Genomic DNA, 16,816 nt, shown 5'->3' on the forward strand with positions numbered 1-16,816 from the left:
TGTTGTAAGGTGTAAAAGTCAGAGATCACAGTTTAAAGCCGGCAGTACAGAGCAGTAATCGACCGTTACTTCAACTCTTTATAGGTTGTTTAGACTTACACCTGGTGAAGAGGAACAATGTCAAAAACAACTACTTAACTCTGCTCCTTTCATTTTAAATAACCAACAGGAAGTTATGTACAAACATACATAACCACAGATGTTTGTAAGCCGATGTCAACTGTCAAGATTGGAATAAATAATACGGAAGCAGCTTTTTTCCGAAAGACGTATTTATTAAATGCATTAATGTCTTTTATGTAGGACTTTCTGAATTAACACGTGGTGTTCCTCGCCACATGGACAAAATGAAACGTTTCGGAACTTAAGAATTACAAAATGTTTTGTCATGTTTCTTTTGTGCAGTGGTTGCCTCAACTCTTCAGACATGCATGTGGACATTTATCATATCATTTTAAAGCACTTAAAAAGGTTGGCCATTAAGTGCTGTACAAAAGTGAAAACAAACAGCGGAGTAATAACAAAACACAAGACAACTAAAGACATATAAAACCATGAGATAAGACTCTAAAATGAAGGATATAAAATGGCAAAGAAGAAACGTGATCGGCTGCATGCTTGGATAAAAAGCCAATGAGTAAAAGTGCGTTTTAATAATGGACAGTGATGAGAACAAGTCAGCATTTTTAAACACACTTAGAACACTGCCCCGCCTTGTGGTCACACCATACCATTACACCATGTCAGTGAGAAGAAGATAAACATTCTGTCCCGATCTTGGTGGTCAAAAACATGTAAAATATGAGACATGTAAATGTTGCAGTGATGATAATAACTGGAGACCGCTTCTCCATCCAGACGAGTTGAACGAAAAGGGGAGTGTTTAATAAAGATGACCAGGCTGGACGACACAATAGGCAGTTTTAATCTAAAGATAAAAAAAAACGTACAAAAAGGATAACGACGGTACTTAAGAACAAAATATTCGTCATTGAATCAGCTGATAAACTTTGACATGGAGACATATGTGGTACAGAGTGACAGTACCTGAACTGACTCTGGATTCTCAACCATCTACACACAAGTGTGGCAAGTATGAACAGCAACACATAGAAAATGGCAGAACTCAACGTTGACCTAAGTGGCAGACGTGCTTCTTGACCTCTTTGACCTGCCTAAAAAGATATCGACAAACATGCGGTGACAAAATGAAGCTGCTGATTCGTGTTCTTCACCCGTGTGAACATTCACCTTTGTGACGCCAGCGGTGTACTCACTCATCAGTTGGTGTTCGGGAGGGTGTTTATTCAGTGGCTACATTGATTTTTGTATCTTCCTTATCTTCTAAGTGTGTTCATCACAGTTGGAGCTCTCGGCTCGTCTTGAGAGCCTGCTTCTGACGGCGGGGTCCGGCTACAAGCGGAGGGGCCGGCCGTCTGGTATTCTTCTCTGCATCCCTGTCAGAGGTGGGCTAGTCAATTCTTGAAGGCACCGTAGCGGCTAGCTTTGCTGATGAAGTTCTTCAGAAGGTCGTGGTCCATGTCGGCGAAGGCCTGCGTCTGTGTGACGGCCGTAAGGTGGTTGACGCAGAACTTGAAGCAGAACTCCTCCAGGTCCTGAAAAAGAAGGTGGTCTTGAGGTTGAGGAGGAAACGACAGGGTCAGGTGACGCACAAGGTTCTCACGACAAACTCTAGAAGCGATGAAAGAAAGTATAGATACACTATAACATCGCAATTACTTTCATTTTTGATACTGTATTGGTATTCAACAGCACTATTTCCATAAAAAAAAAAGAAGTATTTATTTTCTATGAGTTTTCGAAGCATATTTTAAAAATTGTAGTTATTTTATGGTTTATAGTTTCATAAAGTGTGTTTACAATAAAATAATTACATTAAAATTCACCTGCAAATATTCACAAAATGGAAGCGGTCATGACCTCCTTCGCAGCTAAAGGAAGAATGAAATGAAATCCTGCTGCAATGACTGAGGACGAGAGGATACAGTCGACTCCAGCAGCTTTAAAGCTGATGTTTGGACATATTTTGGTTCCAAAACAAATTGAAGAAGTTATGACTTTTGTCAATAGTCATGTGGTCTGTACATTCTACAAAACTAGAGTAAAGTACTAGACAATACTACAAATATATCCTCGTTCCTGCAGTATCACAAATTATCCCAATATATTATCTAGTATCACGATAAGTGTAGATATTGCCAATACACACCCTTACAATGTACTGTGTCAACGAAGCTTTACAATCAACACGAACAGATCCTTATCTTCTGGCATCTTCTAAGAATTTATGAAATCTGGTCGCCTCTTATGATATTAATACTATTGTACGACAACATATAGAAATACGTCTTACCCGCGCCTCGTACTTGACGGCAGCCGACAGCAGCGTGATGGCGTTCTCCTCCGAGATGCCACGCTTGATGGTCTCCTGACAGAGTCGCTTCAGTCTGGTCTCTCTGTAGAAGGTGGCCAGGTCCAGCAGGCCTGCGCGGGAGGACCCGTTCATATCACCTCGCATCTGAGACGGTGGTCATCTTACCAATAGCGTCCTCTGGTGGCAGGTTTATGGTGTCCGTGTAGAGGTACTCCAGGAACGCTCGGTACACCAGGAAGGAGAACTGATTGATCTCTATGGATTCTTGGTCATTTTCATTGAGCAGCGTTCGGAAATGTTCACATCTGAGGAGGAAGGGTCACATTTATTATTATTAGTAACAGTAGTGAACCAACTGTAAACAGGTGGCTCATCTTGTTAGCAGCACCACAGTGACACCAATGAATACGTTTCTAGTAGGGGTGTGTTTATTAGCAAGAATCTGGCCATATGATGCATATCACGATACAGGGAAAATACAATATATTGCGATACTGTAGTAACAAGGATATAGTAGTAGTATTGCCTGATAACTTGACCTCATGACTCTTGACAAACTCGTAACTCCCTTTCATTTGTTTTGAGACAAAAACATCAGCTTTAAAAAGCTGCCAGAGTCGACTGTATCCTCCTGTCCTCAGTCATCGCCGGGATCTCTCAGGATTTCATTGTTCCTCTTGCTACAACTACGAATACACCTTAAATATTAGCATTTTAATTGTATATAAAAATCATTTTATTTTATACACTCTTTATAAACACTTTTATAATATATATAAAAGTGTATTTTGTGTCTATATAAAATAAAATGAAATATCAATAAAGTGCTCTTGTATATCAATATGGTTGCATGAAAAAGAATAACAAATATTTAAGTGCATTAATATTTTCTAATATTAAGTCTTTTGTTGGGTGAAATATCGAGGCAATGTCTGCAGGAATGTAAAGATGTTGAGCTGGTGTGACGTTAAAGTGGAACCTCAAACTCATACAGCTGTGGATTTTCATGTTCTTGTCCCGGGACTCGGGTCGTTGACCAGATCCTAGAGTGGGAGTCACGACATGCGTGTCCATGATTGCTCGTTTAACGAACTCTTGAGTTTCCTTGACCTATCTCTGCGTCAGCACGTTGACTGACACCGCACAAGTCTGGTGTGCAGACCCAACCCTTCAGGTGTTGCTATAAAAAGTCACTTCCCCCCCAATTTCAACAGGAAACAGGCGTTTATCAGTTGTCGGAGTACTCCGGCTGAAGTATTTTGTCCGGATAAGCTAAATTCAGTTACTTTACAGCGTTAGCATTGACTAAACCTGACATCATTAGCATCAATTTAGCAGCTTGACAACTCTGACAGGAGTTGAAACACTGACGCAGGACTTGAAGAAGTTAAACAAGACACGTATGAGAAAAATGATTAACTCAGGACACCTGATTTTCAGCAGAGCTTTGTGGACGTGGATGTTCTTCCCATCGACCACAAACCTGAGGTCCGAGATCTCCGGACTGTCAAACTCCTTCTTCAAAGACTGAGCCACCGTCAGGTAGTCGTCTCCGTCTGCGGAAAGAAAGTTTGTGTTGTTCCATTATCATCGTGTGACCTTTGACATCCGAGTCAGAACAACGACTCGTCTGTGATACCGGCAGGATGCAAAAGCTTCCTGTTTATTTCTCCGACTTCCAGGAATGTCGTGAGGGGATGAGGCTGGCACGACTCGGGACTCAGACGTGGACAGAGTTATGGCCTTTTTTTTTAACCAGTATTGAAATTGCGATTCATAACGGTATTGTAAAGTTATTGTAGTCATTGTATGATATGATCAACACAAAATTTGATAGATCAACATACAACACGCCTTGGATATTATGATGGAATGAGATGAATAGATTGTTACAAAAATGTATATGAACAATATATATTTATTTAAATTAAAATTAACAAAAAATAATAACGTTAAAAAAACACAATTCAATACAACACCTTACTATAAATATCTAAATAAAATTAGATACAGTTATAGAATATGTGAACATGTTTTTTGCAATAGAAGAAAAACGGGAAAAAACACAAGTGTGCTTTACCTCTTTCCCGCTTTTGTTTTTTCCGCCACCTAGTGCAGAATGAGGGTAATAGTTTTTTCTTTTTTAAAGGGCAACTAACGTCAAACATCAACTCTCCTGACTCACTCACATGTTTCAAATGTTGAATTCTTCCTCTCTAAGATAAAGTAAGTCCCTCATCATGACAATCTTATTGTAACTTCAACAATAAAGTTATTACTTCTGAGTTCCATAGAGGTCCAAAATTTAAGAGACACTCAAATCAACACGTTTCCCTTTACATTGAACCCTTTATTAAATTGTGTCATTTATTTGAATCCAATAAATCTAAAGTAAAAAACTAAACAGACTTCTTAGATCACATGAAGATGGAGACCAGGAGCATCCTAGCTCCACGTTCTCATTGGTCACATCATTGGTCCCTGAACCACTCTTAAACTCACTCTCTAGACCAGGGGTCACCAACCGAAACTAATGTCAAAGTCAAAGCACAGTGGAGTGTTGGCGCCCCTCACAGAAGATCGCGGTTGAATGACGGCAGACGTACCGACTGACAGCAGGTGCCAGGTGACGGCGGGCGTGGCGAAGCAGGCGAACACGTCGTCTGTGGTGCTGAAGTGTGTGAGGTGAGGGCTGGCCACGGCCTGACCCCTGCACTGACCCCACATCAGAACCTGTCCGCTCTGGGTCTTCGCTGCCGAAGTGTGACTCGTGTGACAAGCGGCCACCTCGACGATCCTGAGGAGGACAATGCGTCAAACACTGACAACGCAGGCGGCGGGTGAGATTGACTCACCGCTCCTTGTCTGTGTTGATCAGCGTGGGCACAGCCTGGTTGCTTTTGTTTCCGGTGCCCAGCTGTCCGTAAGAGTTGGCCCCCCAGGCGTAGACGAGGCCCTCGTCCGTAAGTGCGAGTGTGTGGGCGTATCCGCAGGCGACCTGAGGGACCCGTGTGATGAAGCAGAGCTCGACAACGAATTCAGAGAAGTTCACCTGGATGACGGTGACGCCCTGAAGAGCTGCGATCCTGCACGGAGTCTGCTGGTTCCCGTTGTTGCCCAGACCCAACTGACCGTTACAGTTGTACCCCCAACCATAGACCTGTGCCGCAACATAAGTACAAGGTTTTTTCTCTACGCAAGGAACAACAAGTCCAGTTCAGGGTTACCTCGCCATTGTCCAGCACAGCCATAGAGCAGAGCTGACCGCAAGCTATGTTGACCACCACTTTGTTCTGCAGGCAGCTGCTGACGCGCCGTGGCGTCGGCTGGTTGGCCGTGGACCCCGACCCGACCTGGCCCGAGTTATTGTAGCCCCAAGCAAACACCTAGAGGTAAAGAAAGAAAAAAAAGCATGAGCAGGTGTCGGACAGTACGAGAGCGGAAGGCGAACCTCTCCGTCCGTGGTGAGAGCGATGGAGTGGTGTGAGCCGCAGGCCACCTCCGTCACCCTCTTGCTCAGCAGGTTGGTGGAAACGACGGCGGGAGTCAGGCCGTGGTTGGTGGTGCCGTTGCCCAGTTGGCTGTAGCCATTGTGGCCCCAGGCGAACACCTCGCCATCTGCACGGTAACAGGTAACTCTACTTTTATATCAACCATTCATCCTCTGCTCTGGTCAAAGTTCAAAAGACTCCAAACTAATGATTTTACATGCTTCCTGGTCCGACTCATCGGAACATGGTTAACGCAGAAGTTATACTCACTATTAAATACACAACGACAGTTTTCCCTTTTCATAGTTTTACCAACAAATGTAACTGTATCTATCATCTAGTGCAGTTGTGTCATGCAAAGGGATAAACATGTTCAATAGTTTAGTCAGGCCTAAAGAACTGTAATGAACGTGACAGAATGTGATGCTATCTTGATTATCTCTGTGTTTGTTCTTTTATCAAATGTCTTTTCTTCAACACAAGTTATACATACAATTATTAATTTTCATTCATATAAATAAATGGCAAAATAATATAAAACCCCATACGAGTTTCTCTTACCCAACCACTCCCTATTACTGTATTTACTTATGCTCGATGTAAAAAAAATATACAAAACAAATAAGATAACATTTCCATTTTGTCTATTTAACAGGTGTGTCCTTGATAAGAGCAAAAGGTATTCAAATATCAGACACATTTTTTCCAGTTCAATTCAACTACATGTTTGGGCGTGGAAGTGATCAATTATTTCATTCGAGTTATTTCCTTTTGATCCATGTTCTCATATATATATAATATATATATATATATATATATATGTTATATTCGAATATAGTTGATCAATGTTCTTTATTTTGATCTACGTTCTTTATACTTGTGCTTAGTTATTTTGTTTGAACTTTGTTCTTGTTGTTTTTTATACAACTTTCTGTGAACTGAAACCGAATTTCATGGAGATCTCCAGGGATTCATGAAGTCTGTCTGTCTGTCTGTCTATGTATGTAATTATAAGTGTGTAACGTGAAATCTCAAATGCCTTATTTAAGAAAGCACAGAACTGATGCTATACTGAAATAGTTTTTCTAAGGAATGGATTTAATTCACTTTAAATAGCTAAGTTGGTTTGTGCTGAATATAGATAGGATGTCAGTGGCAGTTGGACTGCGTAATTTTCTATATTTATTCAAGATGGGGCATCATCTCTTTAAAAATGTAGATTTTAGCTTTACTCTAATTGAAAGTCTCTGTATAGTGTTCTGTTCTATGTTAGTATTTGTATCCTTTGTCTTTGTTGTTTTTCTTTGATCTATGTTATTTGTCTTTATCTTTAGACTTAGATTGTGTCATCTTGTTCTTTCTCTTTATGTTCTTGTTCTTATTTTATTTTGATTTATTTTATATTTTTTATAAAAAATTGCTGTATGTATTGGCTATTGGAAAAAAACAATTTCCCGAAAGAGACCTCCTGAGGGATCAATAAAGTTTTACCTTACCTTACCTTACATAATGTCTTTTTTACTTTATTATCTTTGAGATTGGCAACTTTACAGGTAATGATATCAACATGAAAATGTATTTGCTTTGATTAAAGCCTGTGGACAACAAAAAATGACTTGGCTAGATAAAATTAATCTCTCGATATCAGGTCCACATTCCTTTGTTTGTAAAAACACTTGATAAAAATATTCTCCAAACATCCAAATTGATGACGAAAATGTGTCATCTTCAATTGATCCATAACGTGACAAGATGTCAGCCAGTAAATAACTGACTGGATCTAAGCTCTGGGTCCAGCCTAGCTTTACCTGAAGTAGCGACGACCACATGAGGCCCGGTGCCGTAGCTCAAGGACACAATCTTTTTCCCGCATAGCACGTCAATCCTGCGTGGCTCGATGGTGCTCTGGAGGTCACCGAGGCCAAGACACCCACTGCAGTTCGTGCCCAGAGCGAAGACCTGCAGCACAGACAAGACTGACTCACACCACAGACGAGAACCTGTGAGGGTCCGCACAGATGTCCTAAATATATTCAGTTTATAATTTTGGTACAATATATATATACATTAAAAAGGAGTGTGCTCCTTCATAGAGGTATGTTCTCTCTAAGTGCTTTTCTAGTGTTAATATTCCTTAAACTAACTTGCTCAAATAAAAAGTAAGTATTTAAATGTCTAATTCTTAAATGTGACAATGAGGCATCTTGAGGTCAGAACAACAAACGCCACCACCGCTACTACTGGGGATAAAAATGGCCTACATGCTGGTATTAGCCTTTCTTGGCTAAAGATAGCCTCTTATCTGCTTATCTCTGCGCCTGGAACAGTAATGTGCTGGGAGAGAAAGAAGCTTACAGAATGAATCCTGAGGGAGAAAAAAAACAAACGATGAGGACCATTACCTCGTCGTTAACTGTGACATAAAGGGCTTCATTGGCAGCGCTGCCGAACACACAAGCTTGACGTATCAGTCTGATGTCCGTGGGAGGAAGTAGGGCGAACACTGGCCACTTCTCTGCGTCCAGCATCGTCCTCGAGGCCGAGAGAAGAGGAAGTCAACAACGACTCCACTGTGAACCACAAAAAACAGTGACACTGACGACAACAGAGGGTAGAGAAACTTTAATAGCAGAGAAAGCAACTCATCCTCCCACTGTTAGCTTGAACCAAAACTGAGATTTTGAATCATTATTAGACTTAAACCATCATGTTTCAGACCCAGCAAGGAGTCTTCATGGGATGGACACATCTGAAGTATAATAAAGAAAACCTTTTGGTGGTGTTTCAGTCCTGACTAGACGATGATGGAGGATGGAAACTCATCCATGTTCTAATCCATCTTCTCACTCAGACTGTTTATACTGGTTTATACCCAAGTGGGCCAACTTTAACCTGAATGACTGAATTCAAAACACCTTTAGTAACTCTGACAACCAGGCTTTCCAGCTGTCAGTCCAGTTTGAATAGATAGCAGTATTATTATTATATTAACCGTTATAAAAGAGTTGCGTTTTTATGTTTACATTGACGGGCAACTCCATTTGAATCATGTTGGAAATACATCATGTTGCAATAATCCTAAATGAAAGGCTAACTTTACACATTTGTCAACTTTAAAGCTCATATTGCAGACGATCGCGCAGCACAGATGTTGGTAAACTGTTACCTTTTTTTGTTCTTCTGGTTTGTGTCACCGTTTCGGTTTCCTGGAGAGTAACGGGGGGGCTCAAGAGGAAACTGTGGGGTCCATGTCGGTGGAGTTTGTCGTCACATCAGCGTTGTTGTCGCAGGGTTAGCCGGGTTAGCTTGTTAGCTTTGCTCATCCCAGAAATGTAAACACGCCGCGTCCGCTCGTGGTGAGTTCACAGACCCTCGGAGTTTAGAGCTTCGAGCTTGTCACTGTAATAGTGACGACGCTTCTCTGGGACGTTTTAATATCATGTTTTATACTAATTACTTTTTTATGATATAGTCATTTTGTCATATAGTCATTAAAGGTATATTGTCAGTAACAATGGCTGCAGGTCTCAGACACGTTTGTTTCGTCATCCTACACAACACAGGTGTATTTTCATATAAAGGATCAAAGTAATCTTGAAGTTAGTCACATTTTCACGACGTTTACCTTTTCAAGCCACATATAATATTACGTGTAGCTCTACGATCAGTAGAGAATAAATACATGTATTGTTCACGGATGATATTGTTTTTGTATTCTGATTACTAATAAAACATTAGTTTATTGTCCAGACACAACTTGATTTTACAGCAAACCACTGATAAGTTTCTGTTTTATTTTAAAATCCTTATTTCCAATATCAAACTAATATATGGTCTTAAGAATTTTCTAACTGACTAAAAATGTACAATGCTCGGCAATGTTAGAGGTGATTAAAAAAGCCTAACTTCATATCAGAATTAATCTTTAAAGTTGATGTAGTTTTTCTAATGTCCGCGAGGATGCGCCACAGTAGAAGAAGTTTAACGTCAGCTCATTTTTCTGCCGCACAAACTGGTTTACATGGTTATAAAACGAATTGTATGTTTAAACTAGTCGACATATATAACCAGAATTACCTGTTACTGTTAAGAAAGGGTTTTGCTGAAGATTTATTGTTTAACAGTAGCAGGTCCTTCATCATTCTTCTGCCTCACCTTCATCCTCACCCACATAACTGTTGTGACGTGGGTCACTATGTGTCTCTAAAACACATGTCATTTGAGACTAATCTTTAGACTTCTTCACATTTCCCTCTGAGAAACTCACTTTCTATCTTTCCAGTGACAGAACCTCTTTTAACTATGAACTTCTGACTTCCTACCTAAATCATCATCAGCTGACAGTGAAGCTTCACGCCGGGTGCTGCTGTGACGTCACCGTCGTCTTCAATTCTTTACTCTGCCATTAACTGAAAGTACATGCAACCAATTTTTTGTAATGCGTGTTTCACACACACACACACACACACAATAAAAGTGCATTTTGTTTCCTGCAGTGAGTAAGATTGACATTTATTATAAACGTCCCTCGACAGGTCCGCTGCAGTAGAACCAGATGAAAATGCGAGAAGAGTGACGTGTCATTCCCTGGCATTTAGTTAGACAGAAAAAAAAAGAAAAAAAAAAGATAAAATAGCCGAAAACTGACGATTCGTCATCGTTGCTGAGTCGCGCATGCGCAGAGAGTCGAGTAAACGATGGCGAAATTCCTGCTTTTCTGTGAGCACCAGATCTGGATGGAAAGTTAGCTCGAACCAGAGAACACGCTCGGCACCTCGGTACCGACACCTCGCCGCCCCGCGGTACCTCCCCGGGCCTCCTGCAGACCCTGTCAACGTGGACTATTGTCGTCATATCTGGAGAAAAAAGCCCATCTTGCTAATAAGAAGCTATAGCTAGTTCCAGGAAGCTAACGTTAGCATGTCACATCTCGACGTGTCCTGCGCTTGTCAAGGAAGATAGCGAGTTTGTTTTTAATCCCCCAGGAAGGAAGAAAACTCGGGACATTTGACGTCGAATATTTTTGTCCAGGGGTGGGGGGGACACGACCGACGAACCACCGTCAAGTGCTGCTGCACCGTCAGAACTGAGTGAGTAACGTTGACAACATCTAGTGTTGCATGTTTGCGTCATCAAAACTCTAGGAAGAAAAACGACCTTCTACGTCGTTATAGTCGCCGTTTAAACATCCACGTCATTTACGAGCCCACCTACACTAAGATATGAATCCATCTCGACCAATAATTTGAGGATGACAGGAGCTCGTAGAATCATATGTGGACCAATAACTCTAACAGCTGTGTGATGGACATGTTGACATTGTGAGCTTTTTTTTTTTAGGGACACGTAGAAATATTGCAGACTGACAGTAGTTTAATCCGTTTTTATCTCACCTTGATGATGTTTGTAAGTCATTTTTATTTATATAGTGCTTTTCCAGACCAGGGTCACAAAGCGCTTAAACAATCAAAACAATATTCAATAAAGTATATACTTTAAAGGTCAAGATAAAACTGATAACACAACAGGCGTTCCAGAAAATCAAGGAAAAGCCTGAACAAATAAAAATGTCTTAACATGTTTCTTAAAGGAGTCAGTAGATCCATCAAGCGCAAAGAGAGAGGAAGATCGTTCCAAAGCTTAGGAGCAACAGCCTGGAAGGATTTCTCTCCTCTGGTCCTGAACCATGTGCGAGGAACCATCAGTAGATTCTGATCCACAGACCTCAGAGCCCGAGCTGGGGTGTAAGGCTGGATCAGATTTGTAAGACTGTTTTGATGATAAATATTCAGTTAAGGAATGTTTCACAGTGGTTGTCTAACCTAATAATACTTCCAGTCCATTATCATCAGAATTAAAATGTTTTTTTTATTGCCACAACAATATATTTAGTTTCAGCAAATGTACACAATATATAAGTGTGTTGCTTGTCATGTAATTATAACTCTTAACTATAACGATTATATTACTGCCAGTTAAAGATTTTAGTATAGTTAAAACATGTATTCAGTATTTAAAAAAAAAAAGGTGCATTTAAAAAAATCTTCCCATATCGTCAAACCTTCTATATTTTAATTACATAAAAATACATTTAATACTATTTGACACTCCATTCGTTGTTTTGTTGAAATAATATTGAGATCATTAAAGGGCTTTGGGTGTGTTTCTCTTAGAGATGATAATGTTACGTGACATATAGTATCTGTGTGTCTTTCTGGTGATAATATATAATTTCTTCTCGAGGCAAGGGTTGAAACGGTTACTCTTGTTATTTACTTATGTAAAAAAAATAAATAGATTAATTAAAATTATGTTCATCAATGTTGGCTCATTAAAGCAAAAAGGGTAGGAATTATTTTACCTGAAACGCGTGCAGGCGTTTCCCCCGATTTTCTGGCACTCCTGTGTCTTGGCCTTTTAAAGTATACTTTATATTTTAACTGTGTATTGTTTTTGATTGTTAAAGCGCTTTGTGACCCTAGTCTAGAAAGGCGCTTTACAAATAACCCTTACTTACTTAATTACTATGTTGCTTCACATCCCCTGTACAAAGTGATCAACTGCTGTGACACGATAATAAACCATTTAATTTAAAGGCAATTTTTAAATTTATTTGTGTTGTGAACTAAAACAGTTGCTGCCCAAATAGCTGCCCTCTCCCTTCTCAAGTCAATGTATGGGAGATGGTGCAAATGGCTGAGCAAGTTTGTGGTACTTCTGGTGTACTTTACTTTTACCCCAATTATTTTAACCAATTATTGTGAATGTCTTGTCTAGTTCAATGTTTACCACAATAATGAATTGGGTTTTGTTTTTTTTGCGTTGATTCTTATTTCTAATGTACAATTTTAAGTCGTCATTTTATTATTATAACAGCTTTTAGTATATAAATTATTTTAATTATTTTAAACTCATACTTTTAAATATAGCCCATGGCGAGTCATAACTTGTCAAACTTGGACTGTGGAAACTTGAGATTTTAAGTATGTTTGATTTGCAGGTGTGTAGAATTCTGCATTATTTGTACACTTCAGTTTGGCTCAAGTCTGTTTACTTACCTCAGGTAATGTAAAACATTTAATCAGCAAAGAGGATAGATGTTGATATGTATAGTCCACTTAAACACTGTTCAGTCCTAACTTTTCAAAACAATTTTTTATTTTTTGGGGGGGGAGGTGGGTTGTGGGAAGAGCGCTTCCGCATTTGAGGTTACAATCCTGTGCCTTGTCCCTTAGAGAGCTGAGAAATAGAACGACTGGTAGATTTAGTTTGTTTCACTTGTGCTCAGGAGTGAGAAATGACTCATTTGAGGGGCAACTTGTTTCAAATTTCTGGTGTTTTCCCACTAAAAATACAAGTGAGAAACAGCTGCTGAGGTTTAGTAAGTTTCAGTGGAGTGTGAGTGGACAGATGTCACCACAGTACAGTGCAGACATGCCAAGTGTGTTTCAGCAGGTTTGTGTAGAAGTGATTAATTGTACTAATAATGGAAAAGGGTGAACTTCAAGTCAATGACGGTTAACAAAGTTCAAATAACAAAGTGGAGACGATTTTACAGTCAGAATTCATTACGTGTGAAATAATGTACAGTTCAAGATGGGTACTAATCCCACGGATCGTATGGAACTGAAAAAGAAACTAGACTTTTAAAAAACCTGTAAAAGAGCCTCTGGGGAAATATAATTGTACCTCAAGTTGTTCCCACAACCTCTACAAAGTGAACTTCTGGGCATCCAACCATCTTGTTTTCAAGTGTGAAAAAACGATGGTCTGAGTGTTTCTGTGAAGTGGTTGTGCAGTGTTTTGATGCAGATACTTCATGATTTCAAGACTTCTAATGGGAACTACGAGGAAGTCTAGGCAGGAATTTTTCTTCTGCCAGCAAAGGTCCCAATGTATGCGAGAACTGTAGCCGAGCTCTCTAAGGTTGACTGTGTCATTCAGTCACGGTACTGAAACCCCATAAGCGAACTTATCACAGAACTCATCAGATAAACCTCAAAGCCTCGTAATTGAAATTTAACGCTGCCTGATGAGAGGAAAAGTGTCAATCATCTGCATCTAAATCTGAATCGCATGATCCCGGACACCATTCATCAGGAGTGTGGAAACATGAGAAAGGACATTTTGTTGCTGGAGTCCACGTCAATTTATCAAAGAGCCTCCACAATAATGAACTCAATATGATAAACACTTTAACCCACAACTCATTGAACCGTCCCTTCTGTTTTAATTAACTCCCATCAAGAGTTAATTATCTTTATAAACCGCTGCCCTCGAACTCCATTCACTGCCGGCCATTGACCCCTTCAGAGTCCGAGGATTATGCAACCCTTTGCAACCACAACAGTTGGCACACCGTGACGCGGTCTTTAACACTCATTTAACGTGGGTTCTCCTACGAAAGCTGCTTCATTGACCAACACACTCTAAACTCAGATTGCTGTCTAAGCTGGCGGTGGGAGGTGCTTCTTGAGCAGATAAGCCAGATCACTGCGGGTTTAAAGGCGCATGCGCCAGATTGTGATTAGCTCCAAGGACACATGTTGCAATTCTGTCGGTTGTGTTTTCGAGTTCAAGTCAGAAAGGCTCACGAGGTGTTGGCGGTTTCGGAGTTACGAGATGTTGCACCTCAGCTGCTCTGCAGTCCACATCAGATCTAAGTGTTAGTTTTTTTTGTGTTGCACACATTTGCGTGGTTTTTGTTACTAGTTAACTATGACCTCTTATGGTCCTCAAATGTGAAAGTCATGACCAGCGACTCTCTCAAAAACATGATACAAAGTTTGGGAAAGATGGGGGTCATTTTCCTTATTGGTCCTGTTAAACCTAAAAGACTCTTGGTTGGTCCCAGACTGTTTAATGGTAATAATGTTGCAGTGTCGCCCACACTGGCAACAACTCTGTCCATGGCCACAAATTATTTGCAGGTGTCCCCTCAACGACCCCGTCATCCAACTGTAGTTTTAGTTTTTTAGTTAGCAGCAGCTTTTCATCAACGTATGAGCTTCCTTGTTTGTCTTTGCTCGTGTCTCAAGTGTCGTTCACACTCAAACGTGAGTAAAAAAAACAAAAAAAACAAGGTGAAAGTTGTTTGAAAAATCTTGACTACAGGAAGTGACTAATCTGTGGGTGAAGCACAGACTGGGCTGAGAGCATGTTCTGGCTCGTTGACTTGTGCTGGTGGGTGATCCAGTAAAGAGGCAGCTTTTCAAGGGTCGTGCCAGCTGCATCGCCGGTCGGCATGTTGGAATACAGATCGATGATGACTCAGCGGTCAGGGCTGCATTCAGACCAGAGTACCAAGTAGATTTCAGCACTTTCAATATCAACCAATGGAAGACATTTGTACCCTAACTCGCCCTTTATATTCAACCGGCTGTTGACATCTTTTATCTCTTTGAAATAAGGGACTCAGTGAATGTTCAGTTCATATGTGTGATGTTGACGTAGAATTACACGATATAAATATCCCCTGTGCCGTTGTTGGGATGAAAGTAATTGTAAAAATAAATATTTTCATCAAATAACTGACAGAAATAAAGCCCATAAGTCTTTGTTGCTTTTGTTTTTGGTTAATACCATCAAGAGTAGGTGCAATATTTGTTACATTTAGATTTTTTTCAGATTCTTCTGTGCCGGATGAAATTAATACAAAATTATAAAAAATTATGGTCAGAGAGGACCACAATTTAATTTATGCTGTATGTCTAAATACATGCATATTTGACAATAAAATAACTTGACTTGACTTGACTTAAAAACTGTAGTATAAGAAATGATAAAATTGAACAAATAATAACATATCACACTGATCAACGGTATATTTATATAATATATTGTAACTTTTAAATTAAAATAAATGGCAAGTGTGACTTTAAAAGTAACTTTTAATGTTTTTTCCAAGGGTACCATTAGATAACAATGTGACCACTGGCATCGGCCAATCGAAATGAGATTATACCATGATTAGTAAAAACAAAAAAACTTAACATTTATGCATTTCCAGGTAATTTGTCACTCTTTTAATTTGTCGTCACAATATAGAAACTACAACCAACACAGTGATAGAACTTTTATTTTTCAGTCTTCTGCAATATTGCAGAATGTCAAAAATTTGTAATGCAATTTGAAAATGATTTCTGCAAATACACAAGTCTCCATACTACAGCCTTTTCAACCTAATTATGCTAACATTTACATAATATATAGCTTTGTAACCCATACCATCACTGTAACAAACAGTTTAACAAACAGCAAAATTATCATTCCCTGATACCTTCACTAGTCCGTCATCCCCTCTCCCTTGTGTTACTTAAACTATATATATCCACCAATTTATCAATGTACTAGTCATCACAGCCACACATCATGCTTCTCCTGTCATACAAATAACTCTATTCATTCATCTATATATTGTAATGTATACAATTTAAACTGTGTGACTGTACAAGGTAGTAAACTTGGCACACACACACAGACAAGCACACGCTCGCACATACAAACACACCAGCAGCGCGTCTCAATTCAAATGTACAAACCAATGTCAAGATGTAAACGGGTTGAAAAAACTGGATGTTCTTTCATTCTGCTGTGCTGACATGAACATATTAGTTGTTTGTGTTGTTTAAAGAGGTTTAAAGGGTTTGGTTGTGACGTCTGATACTACATGTTGGTTTATGTTGTTGAGACACTGGTAGCATTTTATCCTCACAGTTGTCACAAACTGCCGCTCTTTAGCTTCTGTCGACGCCATTGATCAACAGGTTAAAGCAGTGTTTTTGTTTATGTCTCTCGCTTGTTCTGCTCGGCGCCGCTCGGAAGTCAAGTCTACATGACGGCCCGACATAACATTAAATAAAATCGCAACCTTTGCAATATGATAATCGCATTATTTAAATCGTGATTATATCGAAAATGCAATTTATCA

At 39.7% G+C, this 16,816-nt stretch overlaps 2 protein-coding genes across 3 annotated transcripts in view; one reads left to right on the forward strand and one right to left on the reverse strand.

Annotated features, from left to right (window-relative positions):
- Positions 1–254: 254 nt before the first annotated feature.
- rcbtb2 (regulator of chromosome condensation (RCC1) and BTB (POZ) domain containing protein 2) lies at positions 255–9,353 on the reverse strand. 2 transcript variants are annotated; one of them, XM_087795728.1, is made up of 12 exons: positions 9,053–9,353; positions 8,289–8,418; positions 7,695–7,845; positions 5,847–6,013; positions 5,623–5,781; positions 5,448–5,555; positions 5,251–5,393; positions 5,002–5,192; positions 3,825–3,951; positions 2,561–2,700; positions 2,375–2,505; positions 255–1,616 (listed from the first exon to the last, which is right to left on the reverse strand). In XM_087795728.1, the coding sequence occupies exons 2-12, from the start codon at positions 8,412–8,414 to the stop codon at positions 1,476–1,478; spliced, it is 1,584 nt and encodes a 527-aa protein (XP_087651854.1). In that variant the 5' UTR covers positions 8,415–8,418; positions 9,053–9,353; the 3' UTR covers positions 255–1,475. The 2 variants fall into 2 exon arrangements, with proteins under 2 accessions (XP_087651854.1, XP_087651853.1); XM_087795727.1 differs by having other exon boundaries at positions 8,289–8,456.
- A 1,198-nt stretch (positions 9,354–10,551) lies between these two features.
- The window catches only part of fndc3a (fibronectin type III domain containing 3A), a 42,037-nt gene continuing 35,772 nt past the window's right edge, over positions 10,552–16,816 (forward strand). The window contains exon 1 of the mRNA XM_087795171.1: positions 10,552–10,976. The gene's annotated coding sequence lies outside the window, so the exon portion shown is untranslated. The remainder of the gene's footprint in view (positions 10,977–16,816) is intronic.

The sequence above is a fragment of the Callionymus lyra genome, chromosome 7 (genome assembly GCF_982586985.1).
Source record: "Callionymus lyra chromosome 7, fCalLyr1.hap1.1, whole genome shotgun sequence".
Taxonomy (NCBI): Eukaryota; Metazoa; Chordata; class Actinopteri; order Syngnathiformes; family Callionymidae; genus Callionymus; species Callionymus lyra.